Raw genomic sequence first — 14,948 nt, 5'->3', positions numbered from 1 at the left:
GTGAGAGGATGTGGGAGTGAGAGGGTGTGGGAGTGAGTGAAGGAACGAGAGTGAGTGAGTGAAGGAACAGGAGTGAGTGAGTGAAGGAGCGGGAGTGAGAGTGTGAGGAGAGTAAGGGGAGAGGTGGGAGGAGAGTAAGGGGAGAGGTGGGGGGAGAGACAGGAGTGTGAGGTGGGTGTGGGGGGAGAAGCAGGCGAGTAGAGAGGGGGAGAGAGAGGTGGTGGGAAGAGAGCTGAAAGGGAGGGAGGAGGGAGAGATGGGGGAGAGGGAGATGGGGAGGGGAAGAGGAGGGGGGGGAGGGGAAGAGGAGGGAGGGGAGGGGAAGAGGAGGGAGGGGAGGGGAAGAGGAGGGAGGGGAGGGGAGAGGGAGAGAAAACGGCGGGAGGGGGGGAAGAGAGGGAATGAAGGGGGAGCGAGGGAATGGAGAGTGTGAGGGGAGGGAGAGAGTGGACGAGAAAGAGTTGAGATAGGGAGTGAGAGACGGATGGAGTGTGTGAGAGTGAGGGAGTGTTAGTAAGTGAGTGAGGGAGAGTGAGTGGAAAGGATGGGAGAGAGGGAGATGGGGGTGGGAGGGGGAAGAGCGGGACAGGGAGAGGGAGTGTGTGAGGGGATGGGGAGTGTGAGGAGAGGGGATGGGGAGTGTGAGGAGAGGGGGAGGGGGAGTGTGAGGAGAGGAGGAGGAGGAGGGAGCGTGTGAGGAGGAGGAGGGAGCGTGTGAGAGGAAGGAGGGAGAGGGAGTGCGTGAGGGGAGGGAGAGAGTGGGCGAGAAAGAGTTGAGAAAGGGAGAGATAGTGAGTGAGATGGATAGAGTGTGTGAAAGCGAGAGTGAGGGAATTATAGTGAGTGATGGAGAGTGAGTGGAAAGGTTGGGGGCCGGGGGGGGGGATAGTGTGAGGGGAAGAAGAGGGAGTGTGTGGGGGGAAAGGGAGGGGAGGGAGAGGAGGGAGGGTGTGAGGGGAGGGGAGGGAAGGGAGAGTGTGAGGTGAGGGAAAGGAGGGGGGATGTGAGGGGAGGGAGAGGAGGGGGGATGGGAGGGAGAGGAGGAAGCGTGTGAGGGGAGGAGGGAGCGTGTGAGGGGAGGAGGAGGAGGGAGCGGAGAGTGTGAGGTGGGAGAGGTGGTGGTGTGAGGGGTGGGAGAGTGTAAGGGGAGGGAGAGGAGGGGGAGGGAGCGTGTGAGGGGAGGAGGGAGAATGTGAGGGGAGGGGGAGGGAGAGAGATGCGGAAGCCAAATTGCACATAAAACAATGTGATAAGGACCAGATAACATGCCTTCTGTTATGTTGATTAAGAGATAAATATTGGCAGTGATACCGGGGATAACTCCCCTGTTCTTTTTCAAAATAGTGTCTTTTACGTCCATCCGTGAGAGCAGATAGGGCCTCGCTTTAATATCTCAATCGAAAGACGGCACCTCCGACAGCACAGCTCTCCCTCAGTACTGCACTGGAGTGTCGGCCTAGATTGTGCTTAAGTATCTGGAGTGGGATTTGAACCCACAACCTCTGGCTCAGAAGCGAGTATGTTACCCACTGAGCCATGGCTGACAGAGTGTTAAATTCTTTATACAAATAATGTTAAACGCTGCAAGTGTAAATGTGCGGGATGTTGGTAAACAGCGGGGAGTTGTCAGCAATGAGGCTCATTATCAGAAACTGTGAAATTGATTCATTTAAACATAAAGAGTGAAATTCATCAAAAAGTTTCACATTTTTAAACCAAAACATCTTATTGTTTTTCCGAGACATGACAGGAGAGTGTCAATGAACTTATCATCATTATTTGTGGCATACGGAGAATATAATTCCCTTCAGTGGTTTTATATTGAGTGCGCAATTTTCATGGATTGTTATACCCAAGGGTTTTAATACGATGAGTGTCTGGCAGTGAAGTGAGTCTCACTATACAACACTAGGAGCCATAGCAGGAATCAGTGAAAAAGTTGTATGTGTTTGGATTCTTTGTGGATTAAGGCACTATAAAAGCTCAGGGGATAACAGAAAGTATCAGCGGTTGTGCCGGACACATTTTGAGGGAGTAGTGTGTCTGAGAGTAAACAACGACCTTAATAGTGGTATCTATACAAGGTCATTGACCAGTATGTAAAATCATTGGATGGTATTGGCATGGTGATGTTTCTGGAGGCGGCAATAAGGGATGAAGTGATGCATCTGGGCTCAACGTTTAGATACTCGCAGTTGCACTGGCAGATACCCCCATGTGTACCAACTACCAAGACCGAACCCTGAGGTGAGTCTTGTTCTTCGAGGCACTTTATATTGTCAAGCATGAGCTGCATTTCAGGTAGCGTGTTCCATGTTAACCAAGCTGGCTGAAGGCAGTTGCCATAATTTGTCCTAATCTTTGAGGGCTAGGGAGAGAATATTATCCACCGTTCCCAAGTCTTATCACTACACAGTAACTCGTGTTGGAAAGCGCATGCGAGAATATAGAGTGAGGACAGGGATGCACTTAGTGTGGTGCCCCCACAGTCAAAGAGCTTGGCAGCACTCACTGACTAAACCTTTGTAAGTGAAGAAGGGCACTCTCATAAGATACCCGAAGGCAAGCAGCTCCCATGGTGTCATCCAAGAATGAGCCAACATTTTCAGGAGAGGAGGACGGAAGACATTGGGCAAAAAAAATAGTTTAATACATGCCTAAATCTGCTCTCTATTTTCTGAACATGCTTACTTGCTTATTGAGATTTTTTTAATTAATAAGATGGCCCCAATTTCATGCTTTGAGCTCACTTGCTGCAAACGCCTTGACAGTTACTCAGTGCAACTGGAGGAAATGCTGTGCAGAGTGAATTGTTTTGTAAAAATGCAATATCTTATTAAAAGTTCAATGTTAACCTTTCCTAGTTGCAAGAAGAAAAGCAGCTGGAGGCATCTGTGGACGCAATTATCAGCCGGGTGGCCGATCTGAAAAGCTCCTTGGCAGCTTTCATCCTCAAACTGGAGAATGAATTCGACCGAATGAACTGGTAAGATGCCCCCTTGGAAGAAACGCTTCCTTCTCTCTCTACTATACTGTGCAAGTGCCTGTGCCACAGGATCGCATGTATGTCCTTGAATTTGCCTGAAGGTAAGGGTGTATAGGAGCTGTATTGACTGCTGATGTTGGGGAGTTACTGAGTTATGCAGTTCTGCTGAAATAGGGTTGTGTATGAGTTGTTAGATTTTGAACCTGCGCACTTGGCATCATTAAGTCACTCGGCTGGCAGAACAAGGACAAAGTACTGCTGCTTATGGTGGCTGAAATTCCTCACTAGGTTAACTTTTTTAATAAAGCAGCGCACACATGCGTTTGATACAAATACATTGACTAGTGCACTAAAATAGCACTGAGGAATTTCAACCGCATAATGTTACAGCGAGACTCATACACACCACAACTCAGGACATTGGGTACACGTCTAATAGTGACAAAACGACTTAACTGCATTGTTTTCTTAATATGGCTAATTTCCCATTTCAATGGTCTCGGTTAATTCAGTCTAAAATTTTTGCCACCAACCAATCATAAATCTTTAGTGAATTCAAATTGCTTTTCACAATCTATCATAAGAATAAACTCGCGCTTTTGTAATTATTTTTGATGAAACACATACATTCAAAATCATTCAGAATGTAAGAGCACGTGATGATACAGTCTAGTGGAATTATAGTCTTTCATTTCTAGTACTAATTCTAGTGGAGTCCAGCCCAAGAGGTGCTGAAAAATTCCATTATCGCCTGTAGTAAAATGAGCTTGATATTATCTCAGCTAGTTCCTATTAACTCCATGTTACTAAACTTCACACATCTCCACAATTGGCAACCTAGCCTGAAGAAGTTCGATGATGGTTGATGTGAGAAACAAAAATGCTGAACTAGTGCAATAGGGGACCTCAGAGGTTGAGGTTGTAACATTTTGTTGGGACACATTAGATGGAATTTTATTGAGCATCACCCGGCCGCTCCTGCCCTGATGGCGCTTGTTAGGGCAACTTAGTGGGAGTTTTATACTGCATCAAACATGTTGCTCTAAAAATGGGATCAAACCTCTAAAGGCCGGCAGCAGGACCAGGACAAACTGGTCCTCCGGTCTGTCTTGTTTATTACTGGCGAGCTGTGGGCACCAGTCGTGGCCTCAGAAGCAGCTTGTCCATTGCAAGGAGCCAACAAAATCGGCCAGCATCCACCAAAGGTGGGTCCGGTAAGGGGGTGAGCAGCATCAAGCAGTGGCCTGCTCTTTCCGGCTCCACATTCAGGCAGGTTTTTTTTCTTTAAACTTACTTTTTTTATTATAGCCTACAACCTTTAGAGTTAGGTCAATCTGGTTATCCTGACCGCACTAGGCCCGAACGAATTTCGGCTCTCAAGCCGCCACTAAGCCACTTATCACAGTAATGCCAACCAATGTTCCTGCTCATTTATTTTGGGTGTGCGGCCCCTTTAATGGGCTGCACGGCCCATTCAGATTTCCGAGCATCAGCGGTTTTGCCATTGAAAAGCCGCTGAGCGGCCTGCACGGGACCTCCAAACTGCTGCACAGTAACATTGATGCAAACCCCACCGTCTCATAAATCATGAGACAAAATCTTAAACATCATGAGATTTGCTAAGAAATCATTGTTGCTATTTTTTTTCAAACATAGACCAATATAGATCGACAGTTTGTTCATAAACCTCATTAGTGGCTTTATTTAATCTTTGGGTGAAACTTTACTTCAATAGCATATTTAAAATTTAATCGTGCAACGCTAATAATAAATGTGGCAAACACTGGATATATTTTAGGTTAAATCACAAGGTTTATTACATGACTGGTGTGTGAGCAAAGATGCGTTAAATTTCAGGAGCAGAATACCTTCCTGTACATTGTACATCAAGATGGTGGAGGGTTTTACCACCAAATTTTAATGATTCCACTACGGCTTGGATGAAAAAATTGAAAACATTTACATTTTCAACTCATCAACATTAAATGCCAGGAGATATATTTTCATCCATTCACTAATTTAAGTGAAAAAGGCAGATATGAAAGATTCATACACACTTCATATTCCTCTATTAAACTTAGCAAAGGAAGAAAATATAGTCCTAGGAGTTGCATGAGAACAACCTGGAGGTAGCTGTCCTTTTGATTCCACTTATTTGTGGATGTGCCTGATCTCAGCTAGAATCACTGTCACAGTGGTACAACTGAGATTAGAAACTCAACATGAGAGATTACAGATCAAAATTTATATCCATCACATTCAATGACAGAAAACCTATGCGCCAAGTCACCGTTATGTTCTAGATATGAATTGAAATCAGCTTGCCCATCTAAGTAATGCGGACTAACAACAAATAGCGTTCAGGAATGGTGAGGTGGGAATGTGGGGGGAGTAAAATCTAATAGATTTGAACGGGTGCTAAGCTGTTCTTTGCAACAAATATGATCAGTGGAAAATACTTGTTTCAAGATATTTAGGGGAACAGATAGGGTAGATAGAGAGAAACTATTTCCACTGGTTGGGGATTCTAGGACTAGGGGGCATAGTCTAAAAATTAGAGCCAGACCTCTCGGGAATGAAATTAGGAAACACTTCTACACACAGAGGATGGTAGAAGTTCGGAACTCTCTTCCAAAAATGGCAATTGATGCTAGATCAATTAATTTTAAATCGGAGATTGATAGCTTTTTGATAACTAACGGTATTAAGGGATATGGGCCAAAGGTGGGTATATGGAATTAAGTCGCAGATCAGCTATAATCTCATTGAATGGCGGAACAGGCTTGAGGGGCTGAATGGCCTACTCCTGTTCCTATGGAAACATAGTCGCGCATATATTCCTAGCCACAGAATAATGTTCACAAGATTCATCGGATTAGTCTTGACGGGCAACATCTTATATTAAAAGCTTAAACACTTTATATATTTATTTGAGTTGGGAACGCAGTGTTGATTTTCTGTTGCTATTTTTGAATGTAGTCAATTTAAGAGAGAGAGAGCCAAAACAAATGTTCCCTCTAATGGGAAAGGTCCCGCACAGGAAGCTCACCGGATTTTCTATTGCAATTACCCGCATATGCAGAAATTTAAAGGGGCCGCGCATTAAAAGAAACAAGCCGTGCAGGACAAAGCGCAGCTTACAGGGAACATTGGTCAAAACCCTTCATTACTCACCATGTAAACCCGAAACATTTACAAATGTATTGCTTTCAAATCATGTCTGCTGAAAAAAAAGTTACTGCAAATTTTCTGGCGAAAAAGTTGACACCAGCAAAGTGCAGACACTGTAGGGTAGAGGGCGCCATTACTAAAGCAGTTTAATACAAACTTGTCCCATTCCTGAGTTGTTACCGAAATATCATAATGAAGTCGAGGATTTTAACTGACGATGGTAAAACAAGCCAGCCCCATACCTTCCTTTCCAGTTGCACTGGTCTAAGGAGTATTTAGAATATACCGTTTTCAATGGGGACAGTAGGAAAGTCCAAAGTACATGCACAAATTGCATACATTTTTCTTCCCAAAAACTCACGAAATTTGGGCATTCCATCGTGACATTGTGAGTGAAGCTTAGTTTCAATCCAAAATCACGTCTCTTGCCATTCCATCGGTTGGCAATACTGTTGTTAGCATATTCGATATTCAATCAGCCAACCACTTTTTGTGTTTTTCAACGGGGGTCAGAATATCTGACTTTTGGGCCCCAAGTTTCCACAAGATTTGCTCCTGATTTTTAGGAGCAACTGGTGTAGAACGGAGTACCTTAGAAATCGGAATTCTCTTCATTTAGTTTGCTCCAGTTCTAGTCAGTTAGAACAGTTTCACTTTGGAACAGAATTTATTTTCAAAAGGGGGCGTGTCCAGCCACTTGCGTCTGATTTCAAAGTTTCGTGAGTGAAAACTTACTCCAAACTAACTTAGAATGGAGTAAGTGAAGATTTTTGTACGCTCGAAAAAACCTTGTCTACATTTTAGAAAATTAGGCGTAGGGAATGGTGGGGGGTTGTTTAAAGGGAAGTTTACAAACATTAAACACTTCAGTTTTACAAATAAAGAGCCATCATCAATAATAAATGATAAATACATCAATAAATCAACCAAAAAATCAATCAAAAAAATTAATAAGAAATAATTTTTTTTTTTAAATCAATAAATAAAACATTTTCTACTTACCGACTGCAGCACCGGGAGCCCTCCAACAGCGTGCTGGGATGCCCCCCTCAGTGTGTCTCTGTCAGTGTCTCTATCTCTCTGTCTGTCAGTGTGTCTCTCATTCTCTGTCTGTCAGTGTCTGTGTTTCTGACAGCGAGAGGAGGGGGAGGGGGGGGGGAGCAGAGGGAGGGAAGGGGGAGGGATGGGGGAGAAGGGGGAGGGAGGAAGAAAGGAGAAGGGGAAGGGGGAAGAAAGGAGATTGGGGGGGGGAGAAGGAGATTGGGGGGGAGAAGGGGATTGGGTGGGGGGAGAAGGAGATTGGGGGCGAGGAAGGAGATTGGGGGGGGGAAATAGATTGGGGGGGTGGGGAGGGAAGGAGAAGGGGGGAGGGAGGCTGAACGGGCCAGGGCCGAGATTTCGGGCAGGGCCCGTCCCCAGCACCAGATTTACAGGTGGTGGCGTTGGGTCGGGTCGGGGGGTCGGTGGGAGGGAGGTCGGTTCGGTTCGGGTCAGGGAGAGGGAGGTCAGGTCGGGGGGAGGGAGATCAGGTCGGATCCAGTCCGGAGGCGGGGGGGGAAGCGGGTGTCGGGTCCGGTGGGGGGGGTGGGTGTCGGGTCCGGTGTGGGGGGGGGCTGTCGGGTCCGGTCCAGGGGCGGGCGGGGGGGTGTCGGGTCCGGTGGGGGGGGTGGGTGTCGGGTCCGGTGGGGGGGGGGGGGGGCTGTCGGGTCCGGTCCAGGGGCGGGGGGGGGGGGTGTCGGGTCCGGTCCAGGGGTGGGGGGGGAGTGGGGGGCGGGGGGGCGGGAAGCAGGAGTCGGGTCGGGAGGAAGCAGGAGCTGGCCGTGGGAGTAGCCTTATTCACGCAGCCCCAGTGAGGCCATTCGGCCAGGGCTAGGGGCTGGGTGCTTCGGGCCCCTCCCACACAGTTTCGGGCGCCTGGAGCTACTGCACTTGCGTGCCCACTGTAGCGCGCATGTGCAGAGGTCCCGGCACTGTTTTCAGTGCAGGGACCTGGCTCCGCCCCCTACAGCTCCTGCTGCGCCGCGCCTAGGGCCAGAGGACCTGCAGGGAGGTGGAGAATACATAGGTTTTTTTTAGGCGCACTTTGTGGCGCGAAAAACGGGCGTCCAGGTCGGGACTGCGCCGTTCTAGGCGCGGCTTGAAACTTGGGCCCTTGGCTTCTATCAATTGTCCTTCCTTCTCTCCACATTGTGTTCAGCCCTATAAAGGGGTGGTACAAGCTTATTTTACTTCAGATACCAAAAGGGAATAGAGAGAAAAAAGTTTTAGCCCATTAGTCTTGGGCTGAGCTCAAGCCCCAAAAAAGCTTACTCTATTTAGCATTCTTACTGTCTGGATCCTCATCTTCCAGTTTCCAATTTTGACTGAGGATCTGCATCAAAATTTTAATCTAGATTTGCTAGCTTCAGATTCTGACGGATCTGCTGTATTTCCAGCATTTTTTGTTTTTATTCCAGTCTTTTCCTACCTTTGGATAGTCTCCTGCAACTATCTTTGCCTAATGTGTGTTGCATCCACTTCCAGGCCCTCAGTCTTGGATAACTTCGCCCTGGTATCCGGGCAACTGAACACCTTGAACAAGCTCCTGAGAAACGATAAAACGCCACTCCTAAGAAATCAGGTCATCATCCCATTACTGCTTTCTCCTGACCGTGATGATGAATTAATGGTAAGTTGTGAATGCAGTTGAGTCTACTATATTACTTTGCTAAGACCAGGGACATCTCAAACCCAGTTCTTCACTGTCCAAGACACTGTTAAGCAGTCTTTCACAAAATATCAATGGAGAATATCTGCAGGGGGGTGAGTGTTCCAGGTATGGTTGGATTCCATCTGTACCCTTGGTTTACGAGCAGCATGCGTTAATGCTGAGTAACTGATTTGCAGGAAGGGTTGTGTACCCCATTTAAAAAGAAAAGCCAGTATAGCGGAAAGCTATCTTGAGAATGAAGCAATATAACGGACTAGCAATGATCAGAGAGAAACTCTATCCTTATTTGTATTCACGGCAGCAATTTTGCCTCCAGATTCAAACAGAAAAGGAGAGATTTGATTACGCTGGGATCTGAAGAAGTTACAATGTGAGCATCCTGAGCCTCAAACCCTGGTTGAATTGGGGTGGGGTTGGTGTGGTAATGGGGGCAGAGAGTTTGCCGTGACAATCTGACATGAGCAAAGTTGAGAATGTGAGCCTTTAGTTCACTGCCCGCGTATGCTCAGTATACAGGCAGCGCAAGATTAGCATTATAGGTTTTCCCATTCAATCAGCCTGATGTTAGCTTCCATAAATGACTGCATTTGAAATTTATCCCTTTAGCTTTTAGTCTTGCACGCTTGTACAGCCCAGGTTTGATAATTAATTCTGATTGCAGTAAAGTGCTTTCCATAAATTATGTAAGATTCTCATTATATCTTCAGTCTCGAAAGATGGAAACTATCAAGTGCTGGGCCAACTCCATACGGACTAAATTAATTATTTATTTACAATTAAATAATTTATAGAGGCAAACGGTATACATTATAAGTAGTAATTTATAATACATATCTAGAATGGCTACTTAAAATCCAGCATTTTTGTCCTCAATGCAAAGTACTTTGGCACATGTTCCTGTACTTGAGCAGCACCACAGAAATGTCGGTAGTCGTTCTGAAAAGTTACCTGTTCTCCCAGTTCCTCCTTGTAGGCTCTTGAAATGACACAACACCTTGTTTTAAGCCGAGAGAATTGCTTGTAATGTGAAGCCGAATGCTCATTAAGTCCAATAGTGTGTTCCAATCCCAGGAGAACTGCTGAACATTGAAAGATTCTGTTGTCTTCTACCCTCATTCCTTTGTAGTGCTGTCAATGAATTTAATAAAAGCAATAATAGCACAGATTCCCGTAATATTAGATCACAGCATGGAAACATCCTATTGTACTTCTAATAAAGTTATCTGGAAATTCGTCCCTTCAAGCCTGCTCCGCCATTCAGCAAGATCGTAGCTGATCTTCTACCTCAACTCCACCTTTCCACGCTATCCCCATATCCCTTGATTCCCTTAATATCCAAAAATCTATCGATCTCTGCCTTGAATATACTCAACAACTGAGCATTCACAGCCCTCTGGGGTACCTTGCCTCTTTTCCAACTTCAGAATCTGCACCTCTAGTAGGTTGATTTGGAACTTATCACCTGGCCATTTTCACTCATATCAACATTTATTGACTTGAAACAATACAGGAAACATTTTTAGCTGGCAATGCATTATTAAAGTTATTAAAAACAAAACTCCAGACACACACAATTGGTAGCTGTGAAGGCTACAATATTTTACACTGCTGATTACAGTTTTTTTCCCTTCAAAGAGAAATAACAAATAGTGAGAGTTTGGTTCCGTTGTAGCACTCGCCTCAGAGTCAGAAAGCCACAGTTTCAAGCCCCAGTCCAAGATTTGAGCTTATAATCTAGACTGACCACCGTACTGAGGGAGTGCTGCAGTGTCGGCAATGCCATCTTTCAGATGAGTTGTTAAGCCGAGGCCCTGATCGCTCACTCGGGTCACTGTAAAGGATCCCATGGCATTATTCGAAAAAGAGCAGGAGAGTTCTCTCTTATGTACTAGCCAAAACTCGTTGTTTGTGGGACCTTGCAGTCTGAAAATTAGCTGCCAAACTTGCCCAGAAAACAACAGCGATCAAACTTTAAAATCAATTCATTGGCTGTAAAGTGTTATGTGACATCCTCAGGATAAATGTGAATTCACTCTTTGTGTTAATTCAGTTTGGGGCAGTTGAAAATCCAAAATTAAGTGCTTAAACTAATTAACCTTTGAGGGTGGCATAACATGAGGGTGGGTGGAGGGGGGGTTACATTATACAGGTAGCAGGAGAGCATGCCTGTTTGCAGAGAAATACTGAATTTTAAAATAAAATTACACCTTTTAACCTAGGAAGCTGGAGAAGTGTCAGAAGTGCTTCAACATCTATGACCTTGTTTGCTGATTCATTGCCTTATTTTCATAGAAGCTAACAGAGGGTCGAGTTCCTGTTTTTAGTCATGAGGTAGTTCCGGATCATCTCCGGACTAAACCAGATCCAGAGGTAGAAGAACAGGAGAAGCAACTGAGTGCAGAGGCAGCACGCCTTGCACCTGATGTAGCTCAGGTATGGCTTCATTTGTGTTTAGAGATACTGGTTTGCTTGTAATCAAAACATCCAGGTAGAAGTGGCTAGCTGCAAGCAGCAAATGACAGCTGGCCACCTGAAGAAATCACAAGCAGTTGAGATGGTAATCATGTCCAACATGATCAATCAAACGGTGCTACGTGAAGACCACAGAGCGACACCACTGCAGATAATTTGATATAAATAAGGAAAAGTCTCCACGTGTCAGGTTGAGGGGCTGGGGGGAGGGGGGTGAGGGTAGTTGTTGCAAAGGCGGAGAAGAGGACTAAGCAGCCAAAAAGGTGAATTTAAGGGCTGGAACTTCATTGATCATCTGCATGTAGAGGTAGGAAAGATTGTGGCAATTATAATTTTTACTAAATTTTAAACATTTTATCTAATGTATTTAAATCATTCTCATTTGACATTCACCTATTCCCTGCATCTTCGTTGAACTGAATGAAGGGTGGTGGCCTGAAATGGTGGTGCAAACAGATTCTATAGTTACTTTCAAAAGGGAATTGGATATACAGTATACCCTGTGCTTGAAAAGGAAAACATTGCAGGGCTTTGGGGAAAGAACAAGGGAGTGGGACTAATTGGATAGCTCTTTCAAAGAGCCGGCACAGACAAGATGTGCTGAATGGCCTTCTGTATTCTATCTCAATAACCACCACAGCTAGCATCTCCATGTACATTGAGTATAGGTTTGCCTACTGCTGAATGCAATGAACAACTTTGTTTCTACTATACTAAAACCACTTTCTTCCACCAGCTGGCTCCTTCCTTTCTGCTGCTGAAACCCAACTCTATGCCTTTATCATTCAAGGCTAGACTTCTTAATTGCCATCTAAACTGGCCTCATCTACCTCAATCTGATACTTCAACTTATCCAAAGCATTCACAGCCCACATTCTCCCCCACGATAAGTCTCACACTTTCAACATTCCCAAGCATCGGCAAGATTCACCAGCTCCCTGTGCCACAGCATGTATCCTTGCTTTGCAATCTCTAGCTATCTTTTTTGATCTCCTGCCTTGTGTCCTCTGCAAACTAGCTTTCTCTTCATTCACTCAGCTCCACTCATTCATTGCCATCTAGAACTCACTACCCAGTTCCCTATCCCCTCCCTACTTGCTGTAAAATAAAACACCTCCAAACTCTTCTCTTTGATCATGTCTTCGGTTCCTCATTCCAGCACCTCCATTTATTTCTGCCTTTCTGCTGTTGTGCTCACTCAGTACTTTTCCTCCTTATTGCAAAGCATAAGAACATAAAAAATAGGAGCAGGAATAGGCCATACGGCTCCTCGAGCCGGCTCCGCCATTTAATATGATCATGGCTGATAAGGGTAAGCTATTTAGGACAGAGATAAGGAGAAACTTCTTCACTCAGAGAATTGTGAACCTGTGGAATGCCCTACCACAGAAAGTTGTTGAGGCCAGTTCATTAGATATATTCAAAAGGGAGTTAGATGTGGCCCTTACGGCTAAAGGGATCAAGGGATATGGAGAGAAAGCAGGAATGGGGTACTGAAGTTGCATGATCAGCCATGATCATATTGCATGGTGGTGCAGGCTCGAAGGGCCGAATGGCCTACTCCTGCACCTATTTTCGATGTTTCTATGATCCGATCATGGACTCAGGTCCACTTCCCTACCCGCTCCCCATAACCCCTTAAACCCTTATCAGTTAAGAAGCTGTCTATGTCTTAAATTTATTCAATGTCCCTGCTTCCACAGCTCTCTGAGGCAGCGAATTCAACAGATTTACAACCCTCTGAGAGAGAAAATTCCTCCTCATCTCAGTTTTAAATGGGCGGCCCCTAACTCTAAGATTATGCCCCCTAGTTCTTGTCTCCCCTAATGGAAACATCCTCTCTGCATCCACCTTGTCAAGCCCCCTCATAATCTTACACTTTTCGACAAGATCACCTCTCATTCTTCTGAATTCCAATCTGTATAGGCTCAACCCTCATCTCCGGAATCAACCTAGTGAACCTTCTCTGAACTGCCTCCAAAGCAAGTATATCTTTTTGTAAATATGGAAACCAAAACTGTATGCAGTATTCCAGGTGTGGCCTCACCAATACCCTGTATAACTGTAGCAAGACTTCCCTGTTTTTATACTCCATCCCTTTTGCAATAAAGGCCGAGATTCCATTGGCCTTACTGATCACTTGCTGTACCTGCATACTAACCTTTTGTGTTTCATGCACAAGTACCCCCAGGTCTCGCTGTACTGCAGCACTTTGCAATTTTTCTCCATTTAAATAATAACTTGCTCTTTGTTTTTTTTCTGCCAAAGCGCATGACCTCACACTTTCCAAAATTTTTGGCCACTCACTTAGCCTGTCTGTCCTTTTGCAGATTTTTTTGTGCCCTCCTCACACATTGCTTTTCTTCCCATCTTCGTATCATCAACAAACTTGGCTACGTTACACTCAATCCCTTCTTCCAAGTCGTTAATATAGATTGTAAATAGTTGGGGTCCCTGCACTGATCCCTGCTGCACCCACTAGTTACTGATTGCCAACCTGAGAATGAACCATTTATCCTGACTCTCTGTTTTCTGTTCGTTAGTCAATCCTCTTTCCATGCTAATATATTACCCCCAGCCCCGTGAACTTTTATCTTGTGCAGTAACCTTTTATGCGGCACCTTGTCAAATGCCTTCTGGAAGTCCAAATATACCACATCCACTGGTTCCCCTTTATCCACCCTGTTCAGGTATCTTCTTGCAAATGAGGGACACTAGCTAAATGCACGATATTGAGGTTACTGTAGTCAATTCTGACATTTGATTTTTTTTTAAGTAATATTTCCCAAGTTTATTTATAAGTTGTCTTTTTTTTCCTTCCACTGCAGAAACACGTCCAGTCAATGAACAAAATGTGCAGCAACCTTCTTGACAAACTCAACAACACTCGGGAGGAGCGCGAGTCTGAGAGTGGAGGTACACAGCAGGTCCTTTGCTATCATAAAGGAAATATAATGGAAGGAAAAGAAAGCTTTGTAATTGTTTCTATGTATTTTCATAATAGCATCTGAAAAATCTTCTGAAATCTATGAGAGATGTCCCTAACAGCATAGGAGAGAATCAAAATATTAAGCGTGTAGCATTACACCTTATTCCAAGTCTCACGGCTGGATTTTAATATTTTAAGCCATCCATCGGCATGTTAATGGTATTGAGGGAAGCCAGTATGGTGGCAACATTGAAACTGTGTCAATGGTGAGCTACTATATCTCCCAGCATCTCTGGAGGAAAAGTTACTTGCTATTGAATAAAAGAGGGTCCCTGAACTGAGCTATAATGGTAACTTTGGAGATAATTTTAATTATTTTACAACTGCTGATTCTTTATTGCTCAAGAATGGTTCTTTATGCTGTCTATCTGCTAATAGAACACCCTCAAGAGAAAAGGCTAATCACCCCTGTTAACATGACTCGCCACCAAGGCACTGTAAACGAGCTACTCATCTGCCAAATAACTAGCTCAATGCTCCCAGAGCTCTTAATCTGACTACCTCAATGTTGACTCAGACAGTACATATTTGCTAATTTGAGGTAAGCTCACTGTAAAATGTCTTTATGTGCTTGTGTCTATAAATTAGACTGGTAACACCCATATACACATCTGCAGTCT

General features: G+C 44.8%; 1 protein-coding gene across 1 annotated transcript in view; it reads left to right on the top strand.

The window, feature by feature from the left end:
• med8 (mediator complex subunit 8) overlaps window positions 1–14,948 on the top strand; it is a 31,785-nt gene that overhangs the window by 9,887 nt on the left and 6,950 nt on the right. Inside the window, exons 2-5 of the mRNA XM_070886682.1 lie at window positions 2,865–2,986; window positions 8,681–8,825; window positions 11,160–11,300; window positions 14,168–14,255. Coding sequence (XP_070742783.1) covers window positions 2,865–2,986; window positions 8,681–8,825; window positions 11,160–11,300; window positions 14,168–14,255 — 496 coding nt within the window. The remainder of the gene's footprint in view (window positions 1–2,864; window positions 2,987–8,680; window positions 8,826–11,159; window positions 11,301–14,167; window positions 14,256–14,948) is intronic.

This window comes from Pristiophorus japonicus, chromosome 8 (genome assembly GCF_044704955.1).
Source record: "Pristiophorus japonicus isolate sPriJap1 chromosome 8, sPriJap1.hap1, whole genome shotgun sequence".
NCBI classification, from domain to species: domain Eukaryota; kingdom Metazoa; phylum Chordata; class Chondrichthyes; family Pristiophoridae; genus Pristiophorus; species Pristiophorus japonicus.
The sequence above is the reverse complement of the archived record's forward strand: the minus strand, read 5'-3'. Positions and strand labels throughout refer to the sequence as shown.